Below are 13,482 nucleotides of genomic sequence, written 5' to 3'. Positions count from 1 at the left end.
CCTCCCTCCAACTGCCACCACCCTTCCTCAAACCACCACCACCCTCCCTCCAACCACCACCCCCCTTCCTCCAACCACCACCACCACCCTTCCTCCAACCACTACCTCCAGACAAACAACCACCACCACCCTCCCTCCAACTGCCACCACCCTTCCTCAAACCACCACCACCCTCCCTCCAACCACCACCCCCCTTCCTCCAACCACCACCACCCTTCCTCCAACCACTACCTCCAGACCAACAACCACCACCACCCTCCCTCCAACTGCCACCACCCTTCCTCAAACCACCACCACCCTCCCTCCAACCACCACCCCCCTTCCTCCAACCACCACCACCACCCTTCCTCCAACCACTACCTCCAGACCAACAACCACCACCCCCCTTCCTCCAACCACCACCACCACCCTTCCTCAAACCACCACCACCACTCTTCCTCCAACTACCACCACCACCCTTTCTCCAACCACCACCTCCAGACCAACAACCACAACCACCCTCCCTCCAACCACCACCACCCTTCCTCCAACCACCACCTCCAGACCAACAACCACCACCACCCTTCCTCCAACCACCACCACCACCCTTCCTCCAACCACCACCACCCTCGCTCCAACCACCACCTCCAGACCAACAACCACCACCACCCTTCCTCCAACCACCACCTCCAGACCAACAACCACAACCACCCTCCCTCCAACCACCACCACCCTTTCTCCAACCACCACCACCACCACCCTTCCTCCAACCACCACCACCCTCGCTCCAACCACCACCTCCAGATCAACAACTACCCCCATCACCAGTAAGTGTAAACACAGCACGAGTCAAAATCACTGGGACTTATGAGAGGACAGAATTAAGTGTCTTAAACTAGACAAAAGTAGCACAGTGCAACTTGCACATGAACGTTGACATGTAAGCAGGAGAAATCATATTTGTGTACTGTATGTCTAGACAGTATCTGTAAAAGGAGAGGATTTAACAGTTTTTATTTTTTAATTGTATTTCTTTGTCTCTATTTTATTCTTGATCGTCTTTCACTCTCTGTCTTTCTTTCTCTCATTCCCTCTTTGTTCAGAAGTCACCCCAGAGCTGGTGTGTAAGAGGAGCTACCTGGATGTGGGTCTCCTCAAGTCTCAGCTGGCAGCCAAACATCTGGACTCCTCCTCTGTTCACCTGGCCAACGCCCGCTGCTCCTCCCAGGAGATTAACGGGACGGTGTGGTTCCAGATGGAGCGCTGGGAGGGCAGCTGTGGAACCACTCTGAAGGTGAGGACACGGTTACTCTACCAGTCTGCCTGTTTCTGCCTGATTGATCAACCCTGCACAGGCTGGGTAACTCCTATTGTCCTCTTCCTTCTCTCTCCAGACCAACGGCAGCCACGCCATCTACTCCAACAGTCTGTTTGTCTACCCGCTCAGTGAGACCATGGTTCAACCCCTGAGGATCCCTTTCTCCTGCTCCTATCCTCTGGAGACAGAGGCTGGCCTGGATGTGGCCATCAAACCATACCTGGAGTAGGTGGACCCTCACAAACTCAAACATTGACACACTTAGTTTCCAATTTAAACTTGTTTGTTCTGACTTTGTTGTTTACTTGTTCCATATCTTGTCAGTCTTGAAGGTGCGCTGACAGAAGAGGGTGCCCGGGCCAAGACCTCCATGTCTTTGTTCCGTGATGCCAACTACACAGCTCCTTACTCTGCAGGCCCGGTCACTCTGCCCCTGGGCTCCATCCTGCATGTGGGCGTGTCTGTTGAAGAGACGGACGCTGAGGCTTTTGTGGTCATTCTGGAGGACTGCTACGCCACCCACTCCCCTGATCCTGATGACCTCCTGAAATACTTCCTCATCCAGCACAAGTACGTGAGCCTGGAGAGGGGAACAGAAGTATGTGTGTGTTTGTCTAACTCCCCTGTTCCTCCAGGTGTCCTACCGACCGTCACCAGGTGACCGTGGAGGAGAGTGGCTTGTCCCTCCAGGCTCGCTTCTCTGTGCTGCTGTTCCTGTTCCAGGGGGACTACAGGGACGTCTACCTGCACTGCAGCCTCAACCTGTGTGACCAGAGGAACTCCTCCTGCTCTCCTGTGAGTCCCCCCACCCTCCTTCCTGGTCTCTCTGACTCTCTGGTCTCTCTGACTCCCTGGTCTCTCTGACTCTCTACTCTCTCTGACTCTCTGCTGTCTCTGACTCTCTGTTGTCTCTGACTCTCTGGTCTCTCTGGTCTCTCTGGTCTCTCTGGTCTCTCTGACTCCCTGGTCTCTCTGACTCTCTACTCTCTCTGACTCTCTGCTGTCTCTGACTCTCTGTTGTCTCTGACTCTCTGCTCTCTCTGCTCTCTCTGCTCTCTCTGACTCTCTGCTGTCTCTGACTCTCTGTTGTCTCTGACTCTCTGCTCTCTCTGCTCTCTCTGACTCTCTGCTGTCTCTGACTCACTGCTGTCTCTGACTCTCTGTTGTCTCTGACTCTCTGCTCTCTCTGGTCTCTCTGGTCTCTCTGGTCTCTCTGACTCCCTGGTCTCTCTGACTCTCTACTCTCTCTGACTCTCTGCTGTCTCTGACTCTCTGTTGTCTCTGACTCTCTGCTCTCTCTGCTCTCTCTGACTCTCTGCTGTCTCTGACTCTCTGTTGTCTCTGACTCTCTGCTCTCTCTGCTCTCTCTGACTCTCTGCTGTCTCTGACTCACTGCTGTCTCTGACTCTCTGTTGTCTCTAACTCTCTGGTCTCTGGTGTCTCTGACTATCTTGTGTCTCTCCACAGATGTGTTCAGGAAGGTCTGTCCGCTCTGTTGACGAACTTGTACCCCTCAAGCCTGTCACCATCGGACCAATCACCTGTGAGTATGAACCACAGCCATGATGACTCCTGATGTTGTCATAGTAACGGTCTCCCAGGTAACACTGTGTTTGTCCCCGACCTTTGACCTCCAGGGGCCCAGAGTCTGGAGTGAGCTGATGAAGTCACACCTCCCTCAGAACGGCTTCATGACCATCCCTATGGCAACCAGCTCAAGCTTTCTCCTGTCTCCTGTCTTTTTAAATGTTTTAACCCTGGAAATGATGACAGAACACCTGCATATAAATAACTATAATATAGCTGCTATAATGTAAAGATTAAGCTTTACATAGTGGGTCACGGTTCCTGAAGATTTGCATTTTCTAAGTAGTCATTTTATTTGTGGGAAGAGTTGGGAAACTGGGAAATAAGTATAGTTCAAGTTCAAGTCTTTTATTGTCAGATGCACAGAACAACACAAGGTCAGACTGGGCACTGAAATTCTTAGGACAAGACAACGCAAAGCAACCTGACATAACATATAAGTACTCTGAACATAGATTACACCTATGATAAGCAAAAATATAATGAACCTCATAAATATACAAAATAATTAGGGCTGTGAAATGATTAACATTTTTAATAACATTAATCACGTTTCTGTGGATTAATCATGATTAATTACATATTACCAATTTTCCGAATTTTTGCGGTACCTTGATGCTCGAGTCGAACCTTGTCACTCGCAAAACTTTGGTGAACCCCTCGTCCTCAACAATATCAATCGGTCTACAGCTTTTTGCAATACATTTGGCAACTGTGCTAGTCACCTTGTCACAGGCAGACTTAGTGAGGGCCCTTCGCTGTTCAGTGAGGGTGGTTTGGCGCATTCTACTTGAACTCCCCTCGCACACGAACGCATGCTTCGCGTTGAGGTGGTATAGGTTACTTTAGGCTGGTATTGCTTCGGTGAAACGATAGCATTAATTTAGCATTCAGTCATTTAGCAGACGCTCTTATCCAGAGCGATAACATCTTCCAAGGGCGCATCACTTTGGTTGTATTGGATGTTGCAACAGATTGGATGGAATTGTGGGTATATTAAATGCGTTAAACAAAAATAACGAATTAATCCTGTTTAATCATATTAATCATATTTTTCACAGCCCTAAAAATAATATACAATACAGTATACTAAATCTCTAATACACATAATAACCTATACTAACCTTATAAACCTATACTAAATAAACACAATACTTTTCCTTTATTTTACGTGTATTTCCTTTATTTTTCATGTATCTGGAACCAAAACAGGGACCTTTTTCCTAAAATGATCAAGGCTTACTGGAATCTGTCTCTAATTAATAAATTAATAATGTATTGTTTTATAAACAATAAAAATATACTTTTAATACAGGAATTGTTGACCATATTTTACAGCAGTCCTCCACGGTGATACAACTGTTTCAAAGTCCATCATACAGTTAATAATTATCAGTAAATGTACCTACGGTCCACCATCTAGAAAAATAACAATTAGGAACTGGTTTTATGTTGTGTCAGTAACAATATTCAAGATCTGTCCAAACGTTTCTTTCTACTAAACTGCGAATCTCAATGTTTACACTAGATGGCAGTCTTTAATCAATGTTTGGCTAAACATGAGACATTAAATTGCTAATTTGTGTAATTCTGAAAAGACCCAATGCTCCAAAGTAGAAAAACGTCCCCTTCTTTACTCACTCACGATGTGTTTATTCATTTTGTGTGGAAGCAAATATGTGCTTATTTTCAACCCTGGCAACTCCTAAAAGTTGGCATGGTAATCTGAAAAGTGCTGAATCTAGCAACAAAGCTTTTTGCTGTGTTGCTAAACTGGCCACACTGACGGGATTAGCTCTAATTGGTCAAACCTTAAAGACTATCACTTGGGATTTAGCGGGAGTTTACACCACTGGCCTGGTAGTCCGACCCCGCCAGGACTTCTCTCTTATTTAGCCGGAAGGATGGTGTTTAATTTAATTTGCTTAATGCGAAACCGGCAGCAACCGGCAGGCTGTGTTCTCTTGCAGCGGCCAGTGTTGTGCCTATCGGTGAGGTGTATCACTTTAACGCACTCTCCAATAAACACCCGCGAGAACAACAGGTGTATCTCACAGAAGACACGCCCACGTGCATACATGAACAGGCATCCTGGGTTTTCAGTATTCTTTTCGCTCAGAGGCCCCGAAACCAAGTAGATGACATGTAAGTAGGCTACCAATGTGTGTTCGGGTTGCTGGTGTATCTGATTAGCTGGTAGTGGGTTTATCTCGAGACGAGACAGCTCTCAACTCTGCTTCTCAGCGTGGGAGAAATACAAGGTGTTGCGTGAGAGGGTGTGATCTGCTTGTAATGCGTGAGACTTGAGAGCCCTGAAAGCTATACCAACATTTAGACTTGTGATAAACGGCTAAAACGGAGACGATTTTTTTTCATTTACATTTACATTTAGTCATTTAGCAGACGCTCTTATCCAGAGCGACTTACAGTAAGTACAGGGACATTCCCCCCGAGGCAAGTAGGGTGAAGTGCCTTGCCCAAGAACACAACATCATGTGGCACGGCGGGGAATCGAACCGGCAACCTTCTGATTACTAGCCCGACTCCCTCACCGCTCAGCCATCTGACTCCATTTATTCTCATCCAGAGTAGGCTACCTCAACTTTACCCCGAAGCATGTTAAATGACAGCCTATGTAATAATAATGTCTATGGCAGAAGGCTAGGAGGGATAGGCATAAACTTGCTAGGTAGGTAGTTAATTTAGCAATTTAATGCTAAATTTATCAAGCTTTTTCTTTTCTTTAAAAAAAACTAATCCCAAAATTGTTATGATGGTCTCCCGTAAATAAACCATGTCATGCTTGTGAGTATCGTTGTCTGGTGTAATGTTATGCTACAGTCACAGAGAAATGTGTAAATAGTTGACTAGCTAGTTAAATGGAAAATGTGTTTGTTGGTGTTCATTATTAACTTATTACAGTATTTTACAATCGCTATGACAATTTTTTCAATACTTTTAACAAATTTCCTAAACTCTCGACACAGTTAGCACAACATCCGCCTGTGTTGGCTATACAATTAACGCTAACACATTTCTTGTTGCTTTGACACAAAATGCATAGTGAACACAAATTTAAAATGCTTGAACTTCTTTTACACACAAGCTCAACCAAGACCAAAACAATCGAGTTTTACTGCCCAATTTTCAAATGCTTTCACACTGTATGTCAGAACAGATAACATCATGATAAAACCTAACTTATTGGCTAAAGTCAAAGTGAACAGCTAACAATATTGTGAATTGAAAGACACATATATCCCCTGTATTTTATTCCATTGCTTAAATAATATTTTGCATCCGCAAAACTAACAACGGATCCAAAACTATTTCTATGGATGCTAAATATTATTGACCCAATTTTTACTCCACATACATGGACCCATAGACTCGGAGTCAGGATGCAAAACATAAACATATTAAATATAAACGACCTGCAGACTATAGGCACACATCTTTCTATGGAATCCATTTCAACCCAATTCCGGTCTGTTTAAAATCCTTGTTTAGGCCTATACCTTTGAGCTAGCCTGTAATTAAAATGACAAGGATTACTTTTTGGTACGTTTTTAACAACTTTATGAATATAGTCAGAATAGCAAATTGTAATCGAATTTTGCCCTTCCATTCTGTCACAGACAGAATGTAGTTTTATGCAGTGGCCCGATATCCTTCAGCCAATCAGTCTGTGTCTTTCCTGATTTTCTTAAAGTTTCTTGTTTAAAAAAAAAAGATTTTTATTGAATTTAATTAACACATTATACATCTATAATGGCATTCGTAATATCAATATCAAATCAATATGCATTAACACAAGGCATCCTGTTAGGTTAATGTCTGATCTGAAGGATGTGGCGCACAATGATGATGTCAGAGGGTTTGCTGTTGTTCCTGTCCATACACGCTGTCGGCGGAGTCACCTCAGGTAGGCTGTGCAGTGACGAGACAGTTTTCATTATAGGCTCCCTGTTTCATCAATGTATCCACATTAATATCCACATACAATACCCAAAGTAGTGTCATGTACAAGCGTGTGTTCCTGCAGGATAATAGACAACGTGTTCCTGGACAGACAGAATGATCTTGGTGTATTCCAGATATTACATTATTGTTATCATATTAAATTATGAAAGGGTACCAAAAACAACATTTCTACGACTGTGAAAGCTAGGATCATATGGTACATATGTAATTACAGCAGATTCTGCTCTGAGATTGGTCAACGGTTACCCTGACAACGCCTGCTCTGGCAGAGTGGAGATCTACCACCAAGACTTGTGGGGAACGGTGTGTGATGACTTCTGGGAGTTGTTGGACGCCCAGGTGGTGTGCAGGCAGCTGGGCTGTGGCCGCGCGGTGTTTCCCATCACCCGTGGTAAGTTTGGCCAGGGCCGTGGGCCCATCTGGCTGGACGACGTGGGGTGTTCAGGGTCAGAGTCCTCCCTGGCAGAGTGCAGCCACCCAGTCTTTGGCGCCCACAACTGTTGGCACGGCGAAGATGCCGGGGTCGTGTGTGAGGGTAAGTGTGAATGAGTGAATGTTTAGTGATCACGGTTTTTTGTGATTTGAGTGTCAGAATTGTAATGTTCCATGAATAAAATCTTTCAGCAAAAAGGAAGCTTTCACACATAATTTCAATGTATTCCTCTCAATGCAACTACCTATGAGTCAGGATTGTGTCTGCTGTTACAGCCAGTGCTCCCCTGAGATTAGTCAACGGCTACCCTGACAACGCCTGCTCTGGGAGAGTGGAGATCTACCATCAGGACCAGTGGGGGACGGTGTGTCATCACAACTGGGGTCTGAGCCATGCCCGGGTGGTGTGCAGACAGCTGGGCTGTGGCCGCGCCCTCTCTGCCCCCACCAGGTCCAGCTTCAGCGAGGGCAGCGGCCCCATCTGGATGGACGGCGTGGGGTGCTCAGGGTGGGAGTCCTCCCTGATGGATTGCCGTCACCAGGGCTTCGGACCCCACAACTGTACCCATCATGAAGACGCAGGGGTGGTCTGTGAGGGTGAGTGTGGATGGGTGAATGTTGAGGGACCAATGTCTTCAACTAAGGGTGTGGTTAGAAACATTTAAGATATTTATAATTTTAATTATTTTAGTTTGTGTTTTGTTCACTCATGTATTCATTTACTTTCACACTTTTATTGATGAATTCCTTTGTTATTTGTTCAGTATCAACACTGTACACATAGCTTCTTAAACACGCGTATGTCACCGTCTTCCCTAGTGGGTCAAGTGGTCTCCATCTTCACAACAACGTCTCCCACCCCGGATGACAGTGACCCCGTCACCCCCACCCTGGAAACCTTCAACTCCACCGCAAGGGAAGCGAATGTGCGTTTGGGTGGGGGGAACAGTTCCTGCTCTGGCAGAGTGGAGATCTACCACCAGGGCCAGTGGGGGACGGTGTGTGACGACATCTGGAGTCTGAACCATGCCCAGGTGGTGTGCAGACAGCTGGGCTGTGGCCAAGCCCTCTCTGCCCCCACCAGGTCCAGCTTTGGCCAGGGCAGCGGCCCCATCTGGATGGACGACGTCAGGTGCTCTGGGTCTGAGTCCTTACTGATAGACTGCAGCCATCGGGGCTTCGGCTCCCATGACTGTAGTCATGGTGAAGACACCGGGGTCGTCTGTGAGGGTGAGTAAGAACCAGTGTCTGGTTGTTGACCAGTTCTTTAAAGGCAACGTAGGTAATGTTGTTGAGAAGCACTTTTTTGTCGTTTACTGAAAAAACATCCCTAATAGCAAGCGGTAAATCCCAAGGTTTGACTCAAATAAATCCGATATCAGTGGTCCTCGCAGGAGCAGTGCGTTGAAAGGGAGGGGTGGGATATTTTGAGTTTCATCCTTTCAAACTCAAGCAAAAATTGCTAGGTTTGCAAAATCTTGCCTACCCTGCCTTTAATGATTTAATTCAAAATGTGTTCACTTTTTCAGCCATTAAGAAACAGATTTATTCAAACATTATGTAATAAGATTCCTTCACTTCTTAAATGTACTAGTTAGTAGCTTTATTATTACTTATTAATTAATTAATTAATTATTAAAGTTTACATTTATGATGTTCATTGTCAGTTTATATTTTCGCTTTACATTCAACTTTATTATCCCATGTTGATAATTCTCTCCCCCAGTTGGTTCAGTGGTCACCATGTTTCCTGGCCCCACCACCACCTACACCTCCAAACCCAGCATATCTACCTCCACATCCACCTCTATGCCCATCAACTCCACACCAACCTCTCTTCCCATCACCTCCATACTCACTTCTCCTACGAAGACCTTCACAACCACCTCTGTTCCCAAGACCTCCATATCCACCTCTCCTCCCAAGACCAACACACCCACCTCTGCTCCCATAACCTCCACACCCACCTCTCCTCCCATCACCTTCACAACCACCTCTCTTCCCATCACATCCACACTCACCTCGCCTCCGATCACCTCCACACCCACCTCTCCTACCATCACTTCCACACACACCTCTTCTTCCAACACCTCCACATCCACCTCTCCTCCCATCACCTCCACAACCACCTCTCTTCCCATCACCTCCACACCCACCTCTCCTCCCATCACCTCCACACCCACCTCACCTCCCAACACCTTCACACCCACCTCTCCTCCCATCACCTCCACACCCACCTCTCCTCCCATCACCTCCACACCCACCTCTTCTCCCAACACCTCCACACCCACCTACCCTCCCATCATCTCCACATCCACTTCTTCTCCCAGAACCTCCACACCCACCGCACTTCCCATCACCTCCACACCAACTTCTCCTCCCATCAACTCCACACCCACCTCTCCTCCCAACACCTCCACACCCACCTCTCCTCCCAACACCTCCACACCCACCTCTCCACCCATCACCTCCACACCCACCTCTCATCCCATCACCTCCATACCCACCTCTCCTCCCAACAGCTCCACACCCACCTCTCCCCCCTCCACCTCCACACCCACTTTTTCTCCCAGCACCTCCACACCCACCTCTCCTCCCATCACCTCCACACCCACCGCACTTCCCATCACCTCCACACCCACCTCTCCTCCCATCACCTCCACACCCACCGCACTTCCCATCACCTCCAGACCCACCTCTCCTCCCATCACCTCCACACCCACCCCTCCTCTCATCACCTCCACACCCACCTCTCCTCCCAACATCTCCACAAGCACCTCTCCTCCCAACACCTCCACACCCACCTCTCCTCCCATCGCCTCCACACCCACTTCTTTCACCATCGCCTCCACACCCACTTCTCCCACCATCACTTCCACACCCACCTCTCCTCTCAACACCTCCACACCCACCTCTCCTCCCAACACCTCCACACCCACCTCTCCTCCCATCGCCTCCACACCCACCTCTCCTCTCAACACCTCCACACCCACCTCTCCTCCCATCGCCTCCACACCCACCTCTCCTACCATCGCCTCCACACCCACTTCTCCCACCATCACTTCCACACCCACCTCTCCTCTCAACACCTCCACACCCACCTCTCCTCCCAACACCTCCACACCCACCTCTCCTCCCATCGCCTCCACACCCACCTCTCCTCTCAACACCTCCACACCCACCTCTCCTCCCATCGCCTCCACACCCACCTCTCCTCTCAACACCTCCACACCCACCTCTCCTCCCATCGCCTCCACACCCACCTCTCCTACCATCGCCTCCACACCCACTTCTCCCACCATCACTTCCACACCCACCTCTCCTCCCATCACCTCCACACCCACCTCTCCTCCCATCACCTCCACACCCACCTCTCCTCTCAACACCTCCACACCCACCTCTCCTCCCAACACCTCCACACCCACCTCTCCTCTCATCACCTCCACACTCACCTCTCCTATCAACACCTCCACACCCACCTCTCCTCCCAAGACCTCCACACCCACCTCTCCTCTCAACACTTACACATCCATCACCTCCACACCCACCTCTCCTCTCATCACCTCCACATCCACCTCTCCTCCTAAGACCTCCACACCCACCTCTCCTCTCAACACCTCCACACCCACCTCTCCTCCCATCGCCTCCACACCCACCTCTCCTCCCATCACCTCCACACCCACCTCTCCTCTCAACACCTCCACACCCACCTCTCCTCCCAACACCTCCACACCCACCTCTCCTCTCATCACCTCCACACTCACCTCTCCTATCAACACCTCCACACCCACCTCTCCTCCCAAGACCTCCACACCCACCTCTCCTCTCAACACTTACACATCCATCACCTCCACACCCACCTCTCCTCTCATCACCTCCACATCCACCTCTCCTCCTAAGACCTCCACACCAACTTCATTTTCCATCAACTTCACACCAACTTATCCTCCCATCAAGACCACACCCACCTCTCCTCCCATCACCTCCACACCCATCTTTCCTCCCATCACCTCCACACCCACCTCTCCTCCCAACACCTCCACACCCACCTCTCCTCTCAACACTTACACATCCACCTCTCCTGCCATCACCTCCACACCCACCTCTCCTCTCAACACTTACACATCCACCTCTCCTGCCATCACCTCCACACCCACCTCTCCTCTCATCACCTCCACATCCACCTCTCCTCCTAAGACCTCCACACCAACTTCATCTCCCATCAACTTCACACCAACTTATCCTCCCATCAAGACCACACCCATCTTTCCTCCCATCACCTCCACACCCACTTCTCCTCCCAACACCTCCCCACTCACCTCTCTTCCCATCACCTCCAGGCTCACCTCTCTTCCCAACACCTCCAGGCTCACCTCTTTTCCCATCACTTCCACACCCACTTCTCCTCCCAAGACCAACACACCCACCCCTGATCCCATAACCTCCACACCCAACTCTCCTCTCATCACCTCCACACCCACCTCTCCTCCCAAGACCTCCACACCCACCTCTCTTCCCATCACCTCCAGGCTCACCTCTTTTCCCATCACTTCCACACCCACCTCTCCTCCCAAGACCTCCATATCCACTTCTCCTCCCAAGACCAACACACCCACCCCTGATCCCATAACCTCCACACCCAACTCTCCTCTCATCACTTCCACACCCACCTCTCCTCCCAAGACCTCCACACCAACTTCTCCTTCCATCAACTTCACACCAACTTATCCTCCCATCAAGACCACACCCACCTCTCCTCCCATCACCTCCAGACCCACCTCTCCTCCTATCACTTCCACGCCCACTTCTCTTCCCAAGACCTCCACACCCACCTCTCCTCCCATCACTTCCACTCCCACCTCTCCTTCCCTTTCCTCCACTCCCACCTCTCCTTCCCTTTCCTCCACTCCCACCTCTCCTCCCATCTCCTCCACACCCACCTCTTCTCCAATCACCTCCACACCCACCTCTCTTCCCATCACCTCCACACCCACCTCTCCTCCCATCACCTCCACACCCACCACCCCTTTAGGAGTGGAGGGGGAGTTACGTCTGGCTGAGGGCTACAGTTCCTGCTCTGGCAGAGTGGAGATCTACCACCAGGGCCAGTGGGGGACGGTGTGTGATGACATCTGGGACCTGAGCCATGCTCAGGTGGTGTGCAGGCAGCTGGGCTGTGGCTATGCCCTGTCTACCCTCACCAGTGCCAGATTCGCCCTGGGCAGCGGGCCCATCTGGCTGGACGATGTCAGGTGTTCAGGATTAGAGTCGTCCCTGACAAACTGCAGCCATCTGCCCTTTGGCACACACAACTGTGGTCATGGAGACGATGCAGGGGTGCTTTGCGAGGGTGAGTGTGAATGGATTAATGCTTAGCAATGCTTAGCTCAAAGTGTCTTGTCAACCAAAATCTAAATGTGACAAAACATGAACAATTATTTTAAAGGATTAATCCCCTTTATCCAAGCTTTCTCTCGGATGTTCTGACTAACTCACATATACCTCCAGTACTTGTTAGTTTACGTTTCATTAAATCATTTACCTATTTGTTGTTAATGTATTTCCTTTTTGAGTGTATATAGTAACAATTACTGCTAATTATATCAAATGCTGATATTTCAACCAATTTTTTTAAACAAATTCAACTTTTTAATAATCAATTTGTCCTGAATGTCCATTAGAGAACAACCTGGATGTGACCAGCAGACCTTACCTGGTGTAGGTTTACACACACACACACACACACTGACATCACACACACACACACTGACATCACACACACGCACACTGACATCACACACACTGACATCACTCACACACACACGCACACTGACATCACACACACACACGCACACTGACATCACACACACGCACACTGACATCACACACACGCACACTGACATCACACACACACACACATTGACATCACACACACACACACACTGACATCGCACACACACTGACATCACACACACTGACATCACACACACACGCACACACACTGACATCACACACACACGCACACACACTGACATCACACACACACGCACACACACTGACATCACACACACACACACTGACATCACACACACACACACACACTGACATCACACACACACGCACACACACTGACATCACACGCACACACACTGAAATCACACACACGCACACACACTGAAATC

General features: G+C 48.8%; 1 protein-coding gene across 16 annotated transcripts in view; it reads left to right on the top strand.

Moving 5' to 3' along the window:
* LOC124462865 (deleted in malignant brain tumors 1 protein-like) overlaps positions 1 to 13,482 on the top strand; it is a 67,420-nt gene that overhangs the window by 14,796 nt on the left and 39,142 nt on the right. Inside the window, exons 1-4 of one of the 16 annotated variants that reach the window (XM_047014552.1) lie at positions 6,731 to 6,809; positions 7,086 to 7,403; positions 7,577 to 7,897; positions 8,120 to 8,530. The exons of 14 other annotated variants lie outside the window; for them this stretch is intronic. In XM_047014552.1, coding sequence (XP_046870508.1) covers positions 6,734 to 6,809; positions 7,086 to 7,403; positions 7,577 to 7,897; positions 8,120 to 8,530 — 1,126 coding nt within the window. In that variant the 5' untranslated portion in view covers positions 6,731 to 6,733. Of the gene's footprint in view, positions 1 to 6,730; positions 6,810 to 7,082; positions 7,404 to 7,576; positions 7,898 to 8,119; positions 8,531 to 13,482 lie in introns of those variants that run through there. One more of the 16 variants, XM_047014551.1, reaches the window with a different exon arrangement.

The sequence above is a fragment of the Hypomesus transpacificus genome, unplaced genomic scaffold, assembly GCF_021917145.1.
Source record: "Hypomesus transpacificus isolate Combined female unplaced genomic scaffold, fHypTra1 scaffold_257, whole genome shotgun sequence".
Classification (NCBI taxonomy): domain Eukaryota; kingdom Metazoa; phylum Chordata; class Actinopteri; order Osmeriformes; family Osmeridae; genus Hypomesus; species Hypomesus transpacificus.
The sequence above is the reverse complement of the archived record's forward strand: the minus strand, read 5'-3'. Positions and strand labels throughout refer to the sequence as shown.